Here is a 22,841-nt window from a genome sequence, read left to right on the forward strand (position 1 = left end):
TCAATTTCCCATTAACTACAAAAATGAGCGTATTTCCCCTTTGAGCTCCTGCACTCGCTGACATACTTTCCCCAAACTTAACCAGTGGGCATTACAGTGGTAAAGTAAGTCGTGGTGATCAGCATCAGTTTCTTCAAAGAATTTAATAAACTGATGATGGCTAAGTCTCTTCGCTTGTATGAAGTTAACAAGCTTTACGACTAACTTTATTACATTATCAAGCCGCAACACAGACTTGCACAGGGTTTCTTGGTGGATTATGCCATGTAGGAAAATTACAACCAACTCTGGGTTTTCCTCTTTCACCTTTTCCTGGATTCCTTTCAGCATCCTGATGTTTTTTCCTGTCAAGTTCAGTGATCCACCTGTTTACACCATGGTAGCTTCAGCCTCTCAATGACACCAGACAACCTGTCATATAAGTTTGCTCCTGGTGTTGTCCCTTTTATGGACTCTATGGTCAAATACCCCTCTGTGATCTCAAAATTGTCATTAATCCTTCTAATAAAGACTAGGAGCTGTGCAGTGTCTTTTATGTTGTTACTTTTGTCCAGTGCTAAGGAATAGAACTTAAATGACTGACCTTTTATTGTTTAACTGGCTAGCCAAGTCTTCATCACTTAGTTCTATATGGTGAGTCACTATTCTGCATGATAACCTAATTTGTTCAAATTTGTTTTTGCTTTCCGGGCACAAGAGACTTGCTGTCTCTACCATGCACTCTTTCAAACACTCTCTTTCAGAGAAAGGGATGCTGGATTTTGAGTTTGAATGACAGTAAATAACTTGCATTGGTGCTTCACTCCTGAATAGTAGTTTGTTGGAAAAAAATATTTTGCCATGACTGTAAATTGGCCGCTAACCTCTGAGAAGTACTCGTCCTTTCTTGCATTGACTGATTGCTAGGGTAGTTAGCATGCTTGGTGGAAAAGAAGGTGAAGAATGAATATCTGTGTGTAGAGAGGATAGACTTGAATTTGGAAAAGGCAGTAGTGCTCTGTCTAGTGGTATCCACAAGGTATTACAGGAAAACGCAGGAAAATTGTGAAATAAATGCAGCCTTTAGGGCAATTTTGTAAATATTTGCTGGTTCGGATTAAACAGTCTGGTGGGCCAGATGTGGCCCGTGGGCCATAGTTTGCCCATCCCTGGTGTAAACATATACTGTATCTAAAGGCATCTTAAATAGCACATGATCTAGTGTAATAGAATACTAGGTAGCTCAGGTAGCTCTGTACAACTACCTGAAATAAAAATAAAATCACAGAAAACAGAAGCCTGCACTTCAAGAGTGGTTCATTTTAACCATCACAAATACCATAGATAACAACTACTTGCTTTAGTGAAGTTCCAGCGCTGGATGAAATGCCTTGCCACGTCTCGAGCTGCTTTCCCATGTACCACTGATGCAATGTCATGCCAGGGCATTCGTGGTGTTTTGTATCTATCGATAAAATCTGCAAAGATATGTAATATGTTAAATACACTTTGGAAAAAAAAAATCCAAATGTTAAATATGAAGGACTAAGTCATGATCATTCAAAATAAATAATTTTAAAATTTTGGTTTAATAAAATAATTAATGGTTTTGCAATACTGTATAAGCATAGTTACAATAAAATATTTTTGAGCCTCTCAATGCTCTGTTTCTTAGGTCCCCTGAAGAGTGAAGTATTAAAGAAAGTATGCATACAAAGCTAAGGGCTTGCTATAAGGGTGCATGCAGCTCAGATTATAGCGTAAACTAAACTTTTCTGATTCAGTAACATTTAATTTGTATCTGCCATTTTGTGAAAACAGCTAGTATAATTATACTTAGTCAGAGGGACAATAAAGTAAGTATGTTGTACACCACTTCATTCGTCACATCCACAGTCTTACACACCTAAATCAGCATAACACTAAACAACTTCAAGTTGAAGAACTGCAGCTGTTTTTTCTTGATACCTTGTGACTACCCAACAAGGAATTGCGTGAGGTTTAGCGCAATTTAACATTTCCTTCTACACCATAAATATTATAAGCCTGCCTCATTTTGGCAACCAGTTAACACATTGCCTGACAGCTCTAGTGGCTGCATGAATATTTCTTACATACTGTATCGGGAATACCGCTGCAGTGTTGACCTGTCTTTCAATTTCTTAAATTTTGTATGCTATATGCCAAACATGAGGCATTGGGCAGACAAGGTTTTCTTTGTGTTTGTATGGTCCACAAGTTACGTTTGTCTCCATTTTATGATTTGTACTTCTAAATTACTGTTCATTCGTTGTCAGCTCTCACACATAAAAGAGTCCATCCCAATGATTAGTGTCATACTGAAACTTTTATGATTTTGTTGTGGTGAGTCATAGAGTGTTATGACTGAGTTTCTTGGAATGTGACATTATACTGGTGATCACAGTCTCCATGCGACTCTCCACAACTCACTAAAATTACGTAAATTAAAGCTATGACTGAAGATGATGGAAAAAGTTGCGTAGTGTGATGGGTATTTGCTTGAATGATAGTGCCTTTGTATTATTAATTTGCTTATCTCTGGAATGGATAAGTACAGCATATTGAGATAGATGCTTATCAGGCATTCTTTTTGGCATAGACACTTCTTGAGACCAATACAAATGCTCCTTTTCAATGGTTTAAAATTCCTTGATCACTGCTTTCATGTTTTCTTTTGCCACTAAGCAGCTGGCACATATCTTGGCTTTATATGCAAATTTCCTTTTATGTTTGGGTTTTTTATACATACCTTCTGGAATTGACAACTCATCCAGCACTTTCAGATAACGGTGTTCAGATAAGTTTTTGATTCAGATGTGGTGCATCAGATATGCACACCATTAATTAAATCTGCATCACATCTTCAAGATCAATACAAGTTAAATCAACAGTTTACTTGCACAAGAAAAAGCTTCTTGCCTTACATGCTCATTTATTTCATAATGACATGAGCTTAGCTCAAGTATAGGCACAAAAGTGAGAGACTTTCCATGCCAAACGGAAATGTGCTCCTGGATAAAATAGTGGGTTCAGGAAAAATTGAACATTTGTAAGGCAGAAATTTGTAACTCATTCATTTTGAAATCACTGTCTTTTCAAGGAGCTCATCTTGCACTAGAGATTATTCAAAGCTTGAAAAGTCCTTGACTGAAGTTATCAGTTAGATAGGATTTGGATTTTATAAGTGGAGAATTTCTGACCCAAATCAAGGCTATTCCAAGTTTAATTTTCTTGATTGCTACCTGGAATTTAAACTTTACAGGACATTGAAATTGGCTTGTCACATTTGTTTTGTTTTGGTCTACACTTCATCGCATCTGCAACTCTGGCCGTCAGAAGATAATTCAGCTGCTTTAACTGTTACTTTTAGCAGTGATCCTCATATCGCTCTTTGTCAGAGGAAATAAAGATAGAGGAAGTGAGACCTATCCAATATCAATATTCAATATGTAAAAACACATAAACATGGAACTCAGTTTCTTAAAAACACGATACCATCAAAAGGTTTGTCCAGTTGGATCCAGTCTTTAAAAACAAAGTTGCAGTAGTCCTTTCCATGCCAGAACCGAGTGTCTCCTTGCAGCTCTCCCACACCAGTCTGCAGGCTTCTCATTGATCCTGTTTCTGAATAAAGACACCACAAGGAAAAAGAAAAGAGGCTGTTAATTCTTCTAAGCCTCTGTTGAAAAAATATATTTAAAAAAATGATATTGCTTGGTTCCTTTGGTCAGTTCTGATGTTACCATTATAAGTCATTCATCCATTCATATCTAAAGGCACTTAAAACAACTCAGAGTCAAAAGAAGGGAGGTGGAGCCTATCCTGGTAACCTCAGGTGCAAGGCAGGAAACAACCCAATTCTTAGACACAGACCTAGACTTATGGACGCGGGTTGGGGGGCCCGGGGCACATTACAGAAGATACTAGAATTAAACAGAATTCAAGACCAAAACCTGCCTTGTTTGTTATCTTGCCTGATTTGTATCATATTGGATTTATTGTATAAGTGTGGTGTTTGTGTGAGAAAAAACTGAAATCTTTTAAAAAGATGCATAAGAACTCACAGAGTTTTTCATACCTTCCATGAAAAATGACAAACAAACACCAAAACAGGAAAGGTTTCAAAAACAAAGCAAAGATGTTTTACCCTTAAAGGAATACTCAACTCAAAAATTACACTTTTTACTTACCCCATGTAGTTTATAGTGAAGGCTGATTAAAAATTTTAATCTCACGTTTTCATGCATATCAGAGATAAAAATGATTCTGATATAGCAGATGTCTATGGTGACAAAAGTAAATAATATAAAAACCATCTATGAGAAAATCTCATGTTACTTGTTCCGCATAATCCACATATCAAGTTGTCCAGTTATGCTCACAAGATCCCAAACACATGTATTACAAAAATATTGTTAAATAAACCACCTCTGAGAAAATGAAAGTGAAACACACCAAGATGTGAACGAGCATTTGAATTGTTGAGCCACCTGTTCTCATTACATTTATACTGTATGTATAACTGGAGTATCTTATTTAGTGGCAGTCTGTGAAGGAACTGTGAGGAAGCTATACTAATCACTATGCTGTTCTGTAATTTTAAAATCTATCTTTTAATATTGGCACTTATCTTTTTCAGCTTTACAAGTTTATTTTGTATATTTGTGTTACATTATTAGTTTCTGCTTGTCAGATCCCTATTAAAAAAGAAATTTAAATTAAAAAGATTTCCTCGCTAAAATGATAAAAATTATCCATCTGCTTTTCTCATTTGAAGCACTGCTAGTCACAGGGAGATGAAGCCTTTACCAGCAGCAGCAAGAACAAAGAAGACACCAAACACAGACATGGAATTAGTCCTTTGCAGCTAAGGCATTCAGGCACCCCCCAAGTTCACTTAATATGACCCATTTTAGAATTATAAAGGAAACTAGAGAACAAAAAGAAATCACAAAGAAAAAAAAAAAAACAACACTTTCTATACAGTTGGTCACCTTGCCAGGTGCTTAATCCAGGTCCCTAGAGCTATGAGACAGCAGCACAAATGAAAAAGAATAATAATAATAAAGAAAAAAGGAAGACTTGAAAGGTTAAGTTTGATATGATGAAAACAGTTCTGCTTTATTTTTCTGCAATAAATACTTTCCTTCCATTTTATACCTTTTCTGTTGTTAATAAAACTGTCACACAAAAGAATACACACCTTGATTGAAGATATATTATAGGCAGATGCACAAGGAAAAAGGAGGTGAATCACAATAATAATGGCATGCTAAATGGCCTCTTCTCCATAACAGTCTTATGCCGTAATAATGAAACAATATCTTCTTTGTAAGGCTGTGTCTGTTAACCCAATACTGTCACTTGTTGAGGCTGCACCATAAATTCCAAGACCAGTCTCTTAGATAATTAAAAAACAAACTAAGACCTTTTAGAACACTTTGAATATTGTAGACACACAGAACAGGCATGGCAAAGCTGATAGCTGATAAGCTTTAATATGACTTGCTATTTATAAAATTTACACAAACAACTATTTGGAAGACAAAATAAATATTCTGCTTTTTCAGTTAATTTCCAGGATGGAAAACTAGAACAGATGAAAGCAATGCAAACAATGGGCAACAGCAGCACAGACAAGGCAGCACAAAAAGCCATTAAGCCAGACAGCATACTTAGTTTAGTGTAGCTAAAGCTGAGTTACGCACAAACTGAGCTTTATGATCTGAAAAATGTTTTATAGGGATACTGTATGCGAAAATACTCTTCATAAACAGGCTATTTATATTAATGCCAATGTGCTTCTTACATGTCTATATGGGCATCCAAGACACTAAACATGCACCTTTACATTTCCACATATGCCAGTGACATAGCTGAAGATAAAATGCCTTAGCACGTGCAAACATGATAAAATGTGGTGTATGTGCTCTTGCATATGCTATAATGTATATGCTCCGCTTTCAGAATCTGTTACTGCCTTATTTTTATTTTGCTAGTACTGGTTCCATTTTCCTAGGACACAGTAAAGGACATGGAAGTCCTTGAAATAAAGTGACAGCATGCTATTGCAATTTTAATAAGAAGCTATTGTGTCAATATGTCTTAAACATGTATTCTATTTTAATCAATCAACATCGTGTCGACTAATTAAAACTAGAAATTCTTAATTAATTTATCATATTCCAACTCATGCATAATTTTATGGTAAAACAGATCATAAGCCAAAACCTGGACCACTACCAAAAACATAAAGTTTTGTTTTCCTGTTTGGTATAGAAGGAAAAATTAAACGATTATAAAGAAACCCAGATCTATGCACCAGCTCATTAACCTGCTAACGACACTGCATCAGCTGATACAGTATGTATTCTCATAATCATCTGGATATAATCATCTGGACCTGGATGGCAAAGTGTTTTCTTATACTCCTAAAATGATGGCGACTAGAACAAATTTGCGCAAATCATGCTAGCAGCCAAAATGAGCATCAGAAGATAAGTCATCTACTTTTTTATTTTTTCTTTTGTCCATGAACTATCCAGATCTTTTCCTTCTTTTTTTGTTTGCTTTTCACTTAAATATTGTGGAACTGCAAAAGCAAAAGCTTGAGCCAAACAAAACATGAAATAGAGGACTCTGAATTTTGCAGTGGGACACAGGCAGCAGCACACTCAACTCACCAGCCTCTGACCGACAAAGACTTTGCTCAGATTCATGATGGAAAATCTTCAGCTGGGGCTTAATGCTGGATATTAAATTTGGATGACTCTTACGATGCTGATACCAACCTGAAGAAAGGTTTGCTTGTTTATTTTACAGGAATTAACTGGATTAATGTACAAGACAATAGTATTTTAAAAACTCCACAAGCCATTGGTTAATAGCATAGCCTGAAGCGCTATAAAAGAAACAAATCATCAAAACTTTGCAAATGAGCAACATGCCTCACCTTACAGCAGTACGGCAGATATCAAAAATCAGATCAGGAAGATCAATGAAAATGCAACCTGAAATTCTCCAGCTGACACAGAGCTCTGCTTGGTAAAAACTGTGCATTTCTCAGGACCAGACAAAGATTTAAAGAATAATATATTACCTATCATTCACATTGTTATCTGCTCATCGGACTTGGGCATCTTCAAGTAAATAAATAACCAAAACAGAACATGAAATACAAACCTTGGATCTCAAAAATGACAGATGTTTGTGATAACTACTGCAGTTGACCAGTCAATGGTAAAAACATTTCCATATCTGTACTACATGAGACAGTAACTTGAATTATACCATCTAGCTGCATTTGACAGGAGCTTAGCCAGATTTTGTCAGGGTGTTTCAAAGCTTGCTGAATAGGACAGTCACCCAACTCATATAATGGTGCTATCTGGTTAGCTGATGACCTCAGCTTTAATAATTAGATTTCTTTCTACAGTAAACCCTTGTTTATCACGGTTTAATCCATACCAGACTCTGTCGCGATAAAAGGAATTTCCGCAAAGTAGGATTCTTTATTTATAAATTGAATATTTTCGCAGTTAGAGCATAGAAAACCTGTTTACGACCTTCTAAATACATTTTCTAACATTATTAGAGCCATGTAGACATGAAATAACACTCTTTAGTCAAAAGTTTAAACTGTGCTCCATGACAAGACAGAGGTGACAGTTCTGTCTCACAATTAAAAGAATGCAAACATATCTTTCTCTTCAAAGGAATGCACATCAGGAACAGAGAATGTCAGAGAGAGAGAGCGAGAAAAGCAAACAATCAAAAATCATAAGGGCTGTTTGGGCTTTTAAGTATGCGAGGCACCACCGGGCAAAGCAGCTGCAAGGAAGGCAGCAATATGAAGGTAGTCTTTCAGCATTTTTTAGAGGAGTGTCAGTATCCTCTAGGCCAGTGTGCGAACACCCCCTCTGCAAACACCCCCTCCGTCAGGAGGAGAGAATGTCAGAGAAAGAGACAGACAGAGACAAGCAAATAATCAAAAATCAACACGTGCTGTTTGGGCTTTCAAGTATGCGAAGCACCGCACGGGAAGCATATTGTATATCATTGAGGAGTTTTATTTAATATGTAATACGTGCTCTGATTGGGTAGCTTCTCAGCCATCTGCCAATAGCATCCCTTGTATGAAATCAACTGGGCAAAGCAACTGAGGAAGCATGTACTATAAATTAAAAGACCCATTGTCCGCAGAAATCCGCGAACCAGCGAAAAATCCGTGATATATATTTAGATATGCTTACATTTAAAATCCGCGATAGAGTGAAGCCGCGAAAGTCAAAGCGCGATATAGCGAGGGATCACTGTATATATAAATTATAAATAAATTATGATACTATCCAGTCTACATATTGTAAAGGGGTGCATCAGCTTGAAAATGTTTGCAAAGTTCAAAGCTGGAACCATTATGACACAGATCAGTGATGCCCTTAAAACGGACAGTAATATAGACCCAAAAACTGGTGTGAGAAAAATGACACTATAAGGGAGCGGTAAGCCTTGTAACTAAGGTGTCTGCTCAGTAGGAATAAATTATTGGAGGCAGCACAGAGAGAAAGAGGGAGATAAAAAACATGATAAGTTGACAAAAAGCCAGAACAATGAGAGGATGAAGCACATGGTCTTAAGTTGGGAGAAGTGGGGTTAGTATCTATTGTCTCGAAAGCAAAGTGATAGCTTAGAATCAATGAGCTGGGGAACAGAACCATAATGTCCTTTTAAGGCAGACTTATCTAGAAACTGCCTTCAAGATCAGACCACTTAAAGTAATACTCCATCCAAATATTATATATATTTTTTATGTTACTTACCACAAGTAGTGTATAGTGGTGGCTGAGAAAAAAAAATTAATGTCACATTTTCATGCAGACAAGGGAAAATAGTCTATTATATGATGGTGAACTTTCTGTTCAATGGCAAACAGTATGAATAAAATTCATTGGGGGGGAAAAAAAAAACTTCTTTCCTGTTTATCTTGTCTGCTGAGTTTTCCGGAAATATTAATGATATTTTAGCAACAAATGCATGCATTCAGTACGTCTTGAGCAAACAAATAGATAATGGACACACGGAATATGTGACACGAGTTACACAAATTTTTTATTCTTTTTCCATGGGCATTTTTCACATTATTTACATTGGACAGAACAGGACATTAAATTCCATTATTTCATAAACTGTTTTCTCTTGTTCTGCGTGAAAGTGTGAGATTAAAAACTTTTCTAGGGACACTAGGGGTTACCAGAGGGAGTTCTACCATGATGTCTTTAGTGCCAAAGAAGGACTGCTTCTGACTTTAAAAGTGATTACGGAAATTAATTTAAAGCAGGACCAAGACAGAAAACCAATTAGGTCTGGAATAAGAAGGAGTCTTTGGAATTCGATGGACTAAGTTTGTGTGTGAGGGACAGTGAAAGGCAGCAATGGTGAGCTAAGAGGTTTTGAGGTACTGTTTTAATGGTGCTTGAGTGAGTGAGCCAACCCTCCAGATAGAAAGGGTTCAAGGGCAAAGAAGTAGCAGATTCATGTGTTACCATTTCAGTTCTCAGTTTATTGATTCTTCCCCGTGTATGTTTAATTAAATAAATGTGCTACATAAATTTAATATATTTTATTAGCAATACTGTTAGTAGAGTACATATATAAGCTATAGATGTAAATATTCTGGTAGCACAAGAAAAGCCACTAAAGAAGGGATAAAGAGCAATAAACATTTCAGAACTTGGTCATCTTATTTTCAGCAGATTGCAAAAAATGCAATGGAAAGGGCAGGTGCTCACACAAAGTTCAATAAATGTTAAAAAGACCCAAGCCATCTCAATAAGGCCAGGAAGCAATAAACAGGGCTGCCCCATCCAGCCACACAAACTAAGACAGAGATACAGATGAACTAGGAAGGAAATTCAGTTTACTTTACCAGGCAGGACCTTTCATTTAAAGACACATTTAAAGTTGATGCTAAGGACTTTTTTTCTTATTAGTTTTGAAACTGTTAATTCTTCTTTCTGACATGATCTCCTATGTTAACTGTTAAACTGTTAAAAACAGGCTAATTTTAAAGAGAACATTGTGTTACAGTAAAGCTATCAATCATATTTGAAATTAGTGATATCTGAAATGGTTTGGTGTACTAGTTCATGTTTGGCTCCCATTCTGTGATAATACACGATCGATCGATCGATTGATAGATAGATAGATGGATAATTTGTCTTTATTTAAGGCAATTAAATGATTAAATATTTGCCATTTCCTCATTCAAAACTGAAGTGAAAAGGTATTGACTGAAAACAAAGGTGGTCAAAGCCCTCTTCTCTAACCAAGATAGCTGTATAGTGGAGCAAATGAAAAAAATTCTCTACAAGCAGTTACAGTCTTGCTTCCACATCAAACCAGTCAATTATATATTTTTTTGTATTTCCATGATGTATACAAACAATCTAGTTAGTGTGCTATCCATGATGAAAAAATATTATATTAGAAGAGAAAATCATTAAAAAGTACCTCATAAATCCCAGCTTACGAAGAATAAGACTATTTAAATAAATAAAACATTTGATTTCAATTCTGCTGTGAGGTGTCACCTTCTGATACTTACTTTCTTCACTGCTCTCTATGCTGCTAACACTATCTGCATGATGAAGGTGATGTTTATGAAGCTGCTTATACAGGCTAAAGGCTCGATGTCTCTTTGTCTTTCCAACTCCTTTCAGTCTGGGCATGTCCACAGTATCTCTGCTTTTCTCACTGCTGCCATTGGCGTGTGGCGGGCTCTCTTCAGGACTGGCTTCTTCTGGGCTTTGGTTTTCTTCATCTTCATCGGTTGGCTGTAGGACACAAGAAGGGATAAATTTGTGAAAAGTGAAAAACAAAGTATAGTGAAGCAGTTAAGCTAGAAAAAGTTTTATTTACAAAATATGGCTGATATTGCCAAGGCTCAAGGTGTCACTGACAAAATAGCATGAGTCCTTTACAAACAGAGCCAACAGAGAATCTTGTTCATAATTTGTTTAAAGAATTATGCAGCACAAAGTTTATAACAGTCTTGTATGTCAAAAAGCTTAAGTGGTCAGTGGAGAACAGTAGTTGGGCCATCAGGGACAAATTACATATATATATATGGTGTTGTACTGTGTTAGCCATTATAAATGTAGTGAACAGATATATAAATATATGTACAGTATATGAGAACAAAAATACTAGGTTTCTGTCAGACACGATGCCCTAGAATACATTTTCTTATCCTCAGTCCTTCTGGCTTCTCCTATTTATTTATTTATTTTGCTTGATTCTTATTGAACAGTCCTAACTGTAAATCAATCTCCTTGATCTCTTATTCAGTTTGTAAACTGAAATATACAGAGTGATGGCTCCGAGGCTAACGATCTGCCCTGGTATCCGAAAAGTTGCCAGCTCAAATCCTATTACTGCCAGAAGGGATTCAACTCCAATGGGCTCTTAAGCAAGACTGTTAACCTGCAATTGCTCCAGAAGCACTGTACAATAGCTGGCACTCTGCTCTGACCCTAATGGGTACGTGATAACTACATTTCTTTGTACTTGTACAACGACAATAGCATTGAATCATTATAATTATTATTATCATTACTAGGGCACTTCATTCGCCAACCCTGAGAGACATCTAAGATCTTCAAACACCAACCATTATATTAATGCAAAACCTTGTTGTATCATTCATGCTGAATACTTGTCTAAGCGTTGTGGTTTCTGCTCTCTCCGTGATAGTAAGATAAAGGTTCATCATTATTAACATTCATATCCAAACTGAAAAACGCTTGTTATGTCTTGAATTTAAGATTATTAATGCCTGCAATTTGGTTTCTGACAGACTATCCATTGCTGTGAATCATCTTAACTACCACGGTGTGTCAAAAAACCATTTATACTTTGTAGGCTTTGTACACATCTTCACATTTTGTTATGTATTTAAATAATCTTGTATTGTACCCTGCTATCTTTAATCTTTCAATTGTATTGTTGTGTGATTTAAATAAAAATAAAAAACACGTTAGTTTAATCATTTTCTCTTATAAATGTTGATACAATGTGTCATGATATCTTTGCTGTCAGTGCACACAAATGAGTCTTCTTACTCATTTCACTTCACTTTCTTATTTCTCATTTTGTTCATTAGATGTGTTATGAATTTTTCATTTGTGTTAATGTTTTCAGGGCTGAATACTTTTTAATAGACCTCTTTGCTTATCTTTACCAAGGTTCTGAATGTTAGGGAATCTCATTAGATTATTATTTCAATGTTATGTTCTGCTTTAAATAAAATTCAATTTATTTAACGTTATGTACTGAAATACTACACGTCACCATTACAGTATGTTCTTGGTTAGCTATAGAGTTTTGTGGCACCCTTCGCTAAGATGCATCAGTGGGTTTCTATGTGGCATGTTCTTAAAGTTGCCTTGTGTAATGTATTGTGCTGAATACTCCAGAATGACCAGAATTGCAGTCCTTTCATTTATGCTTTATTCAGAAGCCAGAGTTTACACCTTTGGAGAGGAACACTGTTACAATTTCTTAATCTTTATTATAATGGGCTTCAAAAAAGAAAAATATGAACGGTAGATGCAGTAAAACATCTTAAAAATCAACCTCTTAATGGAGAAGTAAATGCAAGGTGACATAAGGTTACATGACTGATTAAAAAAAACACTGAAAATTCCTGTCGGCACAACTGTGACTTGGTTGATTAAGATAAGTTTAGGATTAAAGCACACTGTTCAACACTAGTTTTGGAGTTACTTTTCTCTTGTGTGATATTTACTTAAAGTTATATTAAAATGTAAGATGTTTTCATGGAGTTGACAGAATAAACAAATTAGAAAACTCCTAAAACTTTAGTAAACTTTGCATATGAATTACTGAAAGCTATGACAGGAAAGAGAATGAAAGTCATTTTTATTGAATTAAACAGTAGTTTGTGAATAAAGAAAGAATTGCTGAAGAAATGGAAACATTCAAAACGTTCACAAGAAATTCTTTAATTCAAAACAAAAAAAAAAAAAAACTTCTGATCCAGACCTAAATACCACAATAATTTTCATTTGAAAAATGTTTAAAGGAGTGATCTTGTATCAAAGAGTTTTGACTATCCAAATACTCTATAACCTTACCTGACTGTTAAGTGTTGGCAGGATTCGTTTAACACTTCCAACATCTGTCAGACGATGCTCTCTGTCATCCCATCTCCCATATGCCAAATCAATTCCTCCAACAAATGCAACAGACTGGTCAATGACTACCAGCTTTTCATGATGAGCCCACAGATACACAGTGGAAGAGACATGGTCAGGATGTCTCATCACCTTTCAAAACAAAGAGCAATGGTATTATTAAACACAAATGAAAAGCATGTGTTTTGTTATCTTTTATGGTGTAAAGAAGACTAACTGGTTTTATTTCCAGTTACCTCATCTTCTAATGTAATTTGTTCTTTTGTTTTAACTTTATGTTATATTTAAAGAAATAAAATCAGCTAAGCACATGAAAGTGCAAGCTACATAAATTAACACTATATGTATTAAGTGCATGAAGAAGCTCAGTTTATTGGATTTATATAGCTCTTGAAATAAAGTTATTTTTAATTAAGTTTAATTTTCTAATAAGGAAGAATATACTGCCAAGTCTCTGTATTATTATAGATACCAATATACTAGTTTTTATTGTTTTGAAATAGGCAGTTCAGACAGCACTATGATAATCTAATTACAATGCCTCCAATTCCAGGTACTGGGTGATATACAGTTTACAGGGATATGATTGATGATGCAAAACTTAGCAGATTACTCAATTCTGCATTGCAAAAATGGGTACCAGATCAATGCCTTTATTAGAAGTACTGTATGCATATATCAAAATCCCTTATACATAAAACATACCTAATGTTTAAAACATCATTATCATTTAATTCATTTTTATTATCATAATAACTGTAATTTGTCCCAGTTTTGTTGCTAATTTTTCTGATAACGTCAACCAGATGCTGTACATTCTTTTACTTGTTCCTTAGAAGGCAGATGTAACATATTTTAAAAATCTTATTTTAATGATGATTTGCAACTATTGATATCAATAGTAAATTAAATGATTGTTGTCTGTTAATAGCTGCTTTATAAGGGATACCCTAAACTAAAATGACCAACATGAACTGGTGTTTGTCAATGGAAGATTAAACACTGATGACCAGATAGACTTTTCAAACTTTCCCTTTTTTCCACTGCTTCTTCACTTCATATTACTGTCAGATTGATTGTTCACAAGTACTGGTTGGTCTATATACATCATTCTATTTATAAACTATTCTACTATGTCTAACAGTTTTAAAAAGCTTACTAATCTCAACTTACTGCACAAGGCAGTTATTAAATCAACAAACATTTAAATCATTTTCACAAGTAAATGGGGCACAAACTTCACTAATAAAACATGACAACAAATGTCTGGCAACTGATAGTCGATGTCACTTAAAGTGACAGCATCATGCTTAAATTTCCACTGAACCTTTCCGTTTGTGCTGCTTATGTGAGGCGGTTTAGTATTCTTGCTTGAGTATACAGTATGATTTATGCAAACAACACATCAGGCTAGAGTAAACTGTATGTTTTTTGCTACCACAGATAAAGCCATTAAAAGAAATTGTGTATAAAGTGTACTAAAACTGTATCAAACTACCCAAATGATAAAACTGTACTATACCAGCATTATGCTAAGTTCGGCACTGCCAGTAAAAGGATGCATATTGGTGCTTTGTTTCCTGATTCCCAAGGACCCCCCTGAAGTGTTCTTTGAAGATATAAGTTTATCCATTCCTAGCTTTGGTATTGTTTCGGTACCAGTACTGAGGCACCAACACTGGTATCGGTGCGTAAGATAGTTTTTATATAGATCAAACACTAGTGAGTATATACAGAATGTCTGGTAGTGTGATAAGCATTTTCAGTGTTACAGAAAAAAATAAAACAGACAAAGAAGATGAATTTAGAAGCTTAACAAGATGGTTAATAGATTAGATGAACACAATTTGAGAAAGTTAGTAATATATATATTAATAAACTGTACTATTTCTCAGCAAAAATTCTGTTTTAGGTGTCTGGCATATGAAAAAATCCTTAAATTCAAAATTCAAAATGAAAACTCCACAATTCAGAAGAGAAGCCAGAAATTGCACAGTAGATGGGCTTGAAAACAACTGGGTGTGCAAGCAATAAGCACGACTCGGTTTAATAATGCTCAAACAAAGGTCTTGGTCCCCTGGAATTTTTTAGCCTTTCAGTTTCATGATGACTGAAGTAAGATTCCTTGTCCTTTTTAAAAGTTCTAAGTTGCTTGGTTTAATGATGATTGGTCTTTGCTTTTGAAACAGGGGGTCCCCCAGGTACATCCAGGCTGCGTAGCTTCATTCTGCCACAATAATCTAAAAGCATCATTTGTTCTCTGAGAACTTTAAGGGCTGTTTAATTACAGAGTAAATATTTATACTTTCTCATTGTTTTATCTGACATTTTGTGTCACTGTTTTGATTTTCTGCTTGGACGCCTTGAAAAACGAAATACAAAAATTAAGTTGAAATGAAAAATGAATATGTTTCTGGAAGTAAATATTTTCAGGACTCACCTTAATGTTAGGATTCAGACGCATCAGTGTTCTTTTTGTGTACTCACTATTGATCCCCAATGCCAGCTCCACCTCTTTATAAAGCATGACAAATATTTTAACACCTTGTTGCTAGAAAATTGGGAAAAATATTTATTTAATTTATATTTTAATAGTTTTAATCTAAAATGACTTTTTAATTGAAATAGCATAAACAATTAACCTTGCAGTGATTTTTTAAGAATATTTGTTCAAATAATCTGCTCATAATAGTCATAGTAGTAGAAGAAAAAAAAAAACATTTTCTCAAATTGTCAATGTCAAAATCTGAAAAATGGCCAGAATTTGATAGCACATAATAATTTGGTCATATTATTCTTGTTCAGATTTCTAAATAAAATACAGGACAGTAAAATATTTTGAAATACAGACTACAATCATTAGTATAGTCAAGTGGTTAACCAAGTGTACAGCTTTTTAAAGAATAATAAATTACAAAAACAGGTGAAGAATGGTCAAACACATGCTTCAGACAAATACTGAATCAGTCATTTTACTTACTGCTTTGCGCTTAAGAATGTAGTCTAACCTCCAATAATTTCCTTCCACTACTGGCCTCTTGAGAAAGATTTCTGGACTAAGCCTGGCAAAACAGAAGGGAACACAAAAGATATGGTTTTGACATGGGTACCATGTGGTCACTTGGGTCATTGAGATCTTTCCAACACTTGCACAGCACATTATTTAGGTTAGGGCAGTGCCCGCTGCCCATTCTGAGACACCAGCAGTTGTCACAATTGTGAATGTGAGCAACTTTTATGTGTTCTTCTGGTTAACCCAAAACCAAGAGTGTCTAATACAGCGACAAAGTACCAATTATGACGAGTCATCTAAGTGTATATCTAAACCAGAAAAAAAATAGCACATTTTATTAGGTAACCAATGACACACTGCCTTTTATCTTGTGCTTATGTGAGAACGGTGTTATAGAACTTTTGCTGTCTTGTATTACCATGACAAATATAAATAAGGCAGAACACAAGAAAAGTGACATACGCAGGGGTACTATGATTCCGGCTGTTCCAGAAGTATGATGTATTAAAGCTTTTCATCTTCACCATGATAAGACTGATTCATCACTGAGACCTGTTTAACAATTTACTAATGCTTACTAACTGACATTTGCCATAAAAGAATAAAACACATTTGGAATAGCTAATTCACTGTATTTGTAACAACAATTTATTTTCTATTGCTAAAAATATTTTGAGATTTTATATATATTTAGACATTTCCACTCAATACAAGCCAGCTAATGGGTTATTCGTTCACAACAGGGAGAAAACTTGTCCAGACAGTGCTATAATTGCCCGAGTTGCTTTGAAATATGTTTACAATCACAAATAGGAATTTGGGTTACACACATTCACTGCCAACACTCATGAGAAACAGAATGGTGCATTAAGTGTACAGGAGTGACAACAGAGTCAAAGATATTTTCAAAATATTCTGCCAAATGCCTGCAGTTTTCTCATACCTCAGTGTAAAACTGAGAAGCTTTGTTCCAGCAATTACAAGAAACACTATAAAATCTCAGAGAAACTCTTGCTAACTCTGCATCATAATTATTTATCTGAATATTGCCAACACACGGTGGGACATAAAACCTACTCTGCTAAAAGAACAGACAAAATGTTTTCTCTGAAATCCCTCTGAACTCTGTCGGGGATCACTAGCTTTAAGATCAGCTCTTTTAAGCTATGTCTCTATGCTACTGACTGAACCCAATCTGCTAGAACAAATATTATTTTAAGCAGGGATACTCACCTTCTAACATTCTCTGCCAGCAAATGCAAACCCATAAAACTACAAAGGACATGGACAAAGGACCACATGACAAAAATAAATGAATGCACACAACCAAAAGCTAAACAATTCACTTAAACCTGTAGCAGTGACAATGACAGTGCAAAGATCATTGGAATATTCTCTAAGGTGTTGTTAAAACTACTTTGTCTTTCCAAAGATAAATCAGAACTTTAACAAACTAGTAAATAGTCAGGTGAAGTATCCCTTTCTTATGGTTGTTTGTGTGTAACAAGCTTGTGAATAACTGTGTAAGGCAAATTTCCAGCTTTTGCAAGTGTATGCCTAAACTGAACAGAAGAAAGCTTCAAATCACAGCACAACATTTAAGCCCTCTCTCACTCAGTTGTTTATTCTAGCGAGAAACTGTGAGTTGACTGAGAAATACAATGACAATTCAAAAACTGGACACACTCCAATGAAGAGCAAATAGTCAAACTTTGGCCTTTCTGACCTTTTCTTTTGTCAATATGGGAATAACATTTATTTTTGCCTTTTGCAGATACTGTACTGACTTGAAAGATAAACAGTAACATTTTTATTAACAGGAACAGGAGAAGAGACATAGTTATGATTCATCTAATTAAACTTTTGCCACACCTGAAGCATCTAACCACAAATCAATAATATGTAAAATTTGTGTAATGCAATATGCACACTAAAGACTAATTGACCAAACCACAAAATTATCCTATACTTGGATGATCTGGAAATGCATATGATTGCTTCAAAGACATCACATGTAGTGCACTTCCAGAACATCCTGGGATGGCCTTAAAATGGTGGTGTCCACAAGAAAACAAAATGGCATCACAGAATAATTAAAAAATATTTGAAGTTTTTTAGAAAACCTTCAAAAGGGTAAACAAATGCCAGATCAGAATTCCTCAGGTTAAAAAAAAAATCAACACATGCACAGTGTCATGTATGGAAATGAAGTTACGTGTATTTTATGTCTTATTATTGTTTTTGTTAATTTTGAGCTCTTATTTTTCATTTCTTTATTCTTTTTTTAGAGCTGCTGATTAATCGTCATTAATACATGCAATTAACACTTTAAAAAACTTTATTATTTTAATCTGTTTTATTTGACTGCGCCTCACAAGTTGATAATGAAGCAATGCCAAATAAATCCAATTCTATTAATAACAGTAGCTGGTCACCGGCACTTAATCATTTCCTATGTATTTTCTTGATAACAACTACAAACACCAGTAGGGTTGCCAGCCGCTCCTTATAACATAGGATCATCTCATCTTGTAACATAAAATAACTGTCTTCTAGTGTTGCATGCCATGCCTCTCACCATGATCCCCATTTAACTTCTGCAAGGCTCTATTTATCCAATGCCCTGGGAGTCTGCTTCTGCCTTCTTGAACCTTCCCAGAACAATAAAATATAACACAACTGTTCTAGGTGTTTGTGCAATGCAGAGCCAGTACAGTATACCTGTGTGTCTATTTTTGTCAATCACCCATCCAGTCCTACTTGTCTTCAGGGTAACATACTGGCTACTACGGTACAATACAGTTTGCGTCCCTGAGTTTAAAATGTGACACTGCTTGCGCTTCACATATCTGTATTACCCACACTTGGGGTAATAATTTTTATGTGTGTGCAATCAATCACACCAACAACTTTGGGAAAACCAATCATTTGCAGGAATGCAGCTTGCTTTAACATTACCTCATGAGTGGTGAGGAATATGCATAAATCTGTGTATTACCTGATGCGCTGTAAGACTGTTCAAAGCATGGTGCAAAATTCAAGACATGGTTGGCTGCTACATACTCAAATGATTGTTATTGCAATGCTACATTTTCCCTGTGGCAAAAAACGTAACATTACCAACGCTTTCATCTTGGCTGACAGTGCAAAGCTTCTCCGCATAAATGGAGTGTAACATAAAGATTTGTTGCAAATATTATTGCATATTTGTCATATCAATATATGTTTATAAGTTCTTTGTTGTCCAGTGTTTCCAAACAATTCAGCCTTTCCCAGGAATGTGTGTGCTAATCTCTGTCAGAACGGCTACCCAAAGACATTCATAAAACAATGCCTACACAGAAGACGCCAGAGAATCCAGCAAACAGTCGACTTGAATCTGACCCCCCATCCCACCTGGCACACACTTTCATATCATCACAGAGTGTCAGAAGGTGCATCCTGACCAAATCAGGCATCAGAATAGCACATAAACCAACGAACAATATGCGCACTGTCCTTTTTAATACCAAAAACAAAAAAATCGGCAGCAGAGACATGAAACGCAGTTTATAGCATTCCATGCAGTTCCTGTCCAGCTGTATACATAGGACAAATGTCAAAAAGAATCGTAACACGTATACAGGAGCATCAAAATGCCGTCAAAAGGAGACTCACGATCACTGATTTATACGCATACAAATTCAACTGGAAACACATTTAACTGGGACAATGTCCAAGTAAGATTTAAGGCCAGCACTAAAAGTGCCAGAGAGCTGGCTGAATCTTGGCTATCAAAGAAAAAAACCATTAACAGACATTTGGACACAAACCCAGCATATATGAACTTAAGAAGAAAAACATCCTCATAATAAATAAAACTTTACGACCAACACCCTCCTAACCCCACCACACCAAATTTTGCTATATATTGCCTTTGATTCTTTTATGTCTAATCATTACCCTCTGATGATGGCTCCTGGCAGGAGAAGAAAGCTCAGGAATAAAAAATACTTTATGATACGTGATTCATTCTCTCCCTTTGTGGATCTCTAACTACAAATATATATATATATATATATATATATATATATATATATATATATATATATATATATATATATATATATATATATACACACATACATACATATATAAAGTGATCCCTCGCTATATCGCTGACTTTGGGCTTTACTCCATTGCGGATTTTAAATGTAAGCATATCTAAATATATATCACAGATTTTCCGCTGGTTCGCGGATTTCTGCGGACAATGTGTCTTTTAATTTATGGTACATGCTTCCTCAGTTTGTTTGCCCAGTTGATTTCATACAATGGACGCTATTGGCGGATGGCTTAGAAGCTACCTAATTAGAGCATGTATTACATATTAAATAAAACTCCTCAATGATATATGATGTGCCTCCCGCGCGGTGCTTAATTGTTTGCTCTTTTTCTGTCTCTCTCACTCTCTCTGCCTGACGGAGGGGGTGTGAGCAGAGGAGCTGTTTGCACAGAGGCTGTTTGCCTAGAGGATACGGACGCTCCTCTACAAAATGCTGCTTTATCGTGGTGCTTCGGCATACTTAAAAGCACAAAAGCACGTATTGATTTTTTGATTGTTTGCTTTACTCTCGCGCTCTCTCTCTGACATTCTCTGCCCCTGATGTTTACTTCTTTGAAGAGAAGATATGTTTGCATTCTTTTAATTGTGAGAAAGAACTGTCATCTCTGTCTTGTCATGGAGCACAGTTTAGACTTTTGACTAATGGGTGTTATTTCATGTGTAGGGGGCTCTAATAATGTTAATAGTGTGGGAGAGTTTATAAGGGCTTAAAATATATAAAAATAACCATACAAACATATGGTTTCTACTTCACGGATTTTCATCTATCGCGGGGGGTTCTGGAACACAACCCCCGCGAACGAAGGATTACTGTACTGAATATATATATATATATATATATATATATATATAAAATATATTGTCTTGCACGTTTGAGTAGGAGGATGTTGTATGGACCAAGTGAAGGTAATTCAATGGCAGGCCAGGGGGCGGCAGGATGCACTACACTTTCTCCTGTTATCTCAGCAGACCAACCACGAGAAAACCTGTCTGACTCATCGTTAAAGACGTCACTTCTCGGTCCGGCGCATATGACGATGTCACTTCCAGTTCCTATGATGATGTCAGAAGAAGGTCACATCCGGTCTTTTCAGTTAAAACCACCATCTTCTCAAACCTCAGTCAGTTCATATCTGGATTCCATCGAAAACTGTCTTACCACAAACCCACTGCAGCCAGGAATAATATATGGGTGGCTGCCTCAAACCTTTTTAAGTGTGTCGAGTATGATCATTTCACTATATATATATAATATATATATTATGTCTATAAGTAGGGTACATAGTTCCCAAAGCTTATACATTATAGTAAAAAATAGAACAAAAAAAAGAATAAACACTTGAGTATGCAAGTTGGCATTGCAAGAGCTGCAAGTGTTTAAACAGCTAGGGTGCAGAATCTTCACAACAAAGAAAGGTGGATTACTTCACACATAGAGCTAATGTCTTTTAGCTACAGTGCCTTGCAGATCATGGAAACACAAACCAACATAAGCCATTAAGATAAGAAAGATACCCTCACCACTGCCACAGAGGAGGATACTAAATATACTTACCTTCTCAACATTACAAAAAAGAAACTGCACAATAAAGATCAGAGCGTGACTTAGTAAAGACAGAAATGATCATTAAGGGTGAGACATTTCCCACGACTGTTGCAGTAACCTTTATCCAAGAGAAAGTCTCAAGTACTTACATTTTTGGCAAGTTTAGACAGGAAGTGCCGTTGCTCTTTCCCAGGCAGCCAGACATCAGAACAGAAACCTCCTGTGTCTTACAGCACAAATCATTCTCAGAGTCTAAACAAAGACTTACCACCAATCGGTGATGAATATTTCTTCTTTTGCTTCTTCAAGTGCGCTTGCCACATCTTCCATGTATCCTTTTGCATTGACATAACTGAAATAACAAATTCAAACTTTCATTTAACAGGCCCTAATTGATGTCAGACATTTAAATGATTACATAAAGCAAAAGCAATTAGACTGCAGAGTTTCATAGTGGAAATACGATAATCTTAATTCGCTAATGAGACCTTGCTGTAAAACTTGGGGCCTCTTACAGGAAACTCAAAAATCTATGCATCAATACAATCCACCAAAAGTATAGTCTGATCAGAAAAACAGGATTAATATGAAGAAATACTTAGTATGTTTAATTATTTACAAGTCAATACCCAGTCAGGATCAGTTTACCTTTATCCATTGTGGTGGAAGGCCTGTGCCCTTACCCGGCTGGGATGCCCTGATTATGGGAGGAACAGGGGAGAGAATATTTCCAGGGCAGCTCGGGAGGAAGAGGACAAAGTCTGAGAAGGAGTAAAGGTGGAAGGACTGGCAGCAAGAGGGACTGTGTTGTGCCCTGGGCAGCAAACCATGTAAATATGACCTCATGTGGCTAATCCCCTGGAATTCCATTTATATTTAGTAAACTGATAACATCATACACAGCATCACTGTTATTCTTTCAATCTTTAAAATAACTAAATGACTACTGTACTAACCCAATAT

General features: G+C 35.8%; 1 protein-coding gene across 5 annotated transcripts in view; it reads right to left on the bottom strand.

Annotated features, from left to right (window-relative positions):
• pld1a (phospholipase D1a) overlaps positions 1-22,841 on the bottom strand; it is a 254,737-nt gene that overhangs the window by 55,310 nt on the left and 176,586 nt on the right. For 4 of the 5 annotated variants that reach the window (XM_039761453.1, XM_039761429.1, XM_039761446.1 and 1 more), the window contains 8 exons: positions 22,147-22,230; positions 16,195-16,276; positions 15,655-15,765; positions 13,155-13,346; positions 10,604-10,832; positions 6,684-6,791; positions 3,496-3,624; positions 1,339-1,457 (listed from right to left, as the gene is read on the bottom strand). In XM_039761453.1, coding sequence (XP_039617387.1) covers positions 1,339-1,457; positions 3,496-3,624; positions 6,684-6,791; positions 10,604-10,832; positions 13,155-13,346; positions 15,655-15,765; positions 16,195-16,276; positions 22,147-22,230 — 1,054 coding nt within the window. The remainder of the gene's footprint in view (positions 1-1,338; positions 1,458-3,495; positions 3,625-6,683; positions 6,792-10,603; positions 10,833-13,154; positions 13,347-15,654; positions 15,766-16,194; positions 16,277-22,146; positions 22,231-22,841) is intronic. The other variant, XM_039761463.1, reaches the window with a different exon arrangement.

Source organism: Polypterus senegalus, chromosome 1 (genome assembly GCF_016835505.1).
Source record: "Polypterus senegalus isolate Bchr_013 chromosome 1, ASM1683550v1, whole genome shotgun sequence".
NCBI classification, from domain to species: Eukaryota; Metazoa; Chordata; class Cladistia; order Polypteriformes; family Polypteridae; genus Polypterus; species Polypterus senegalus.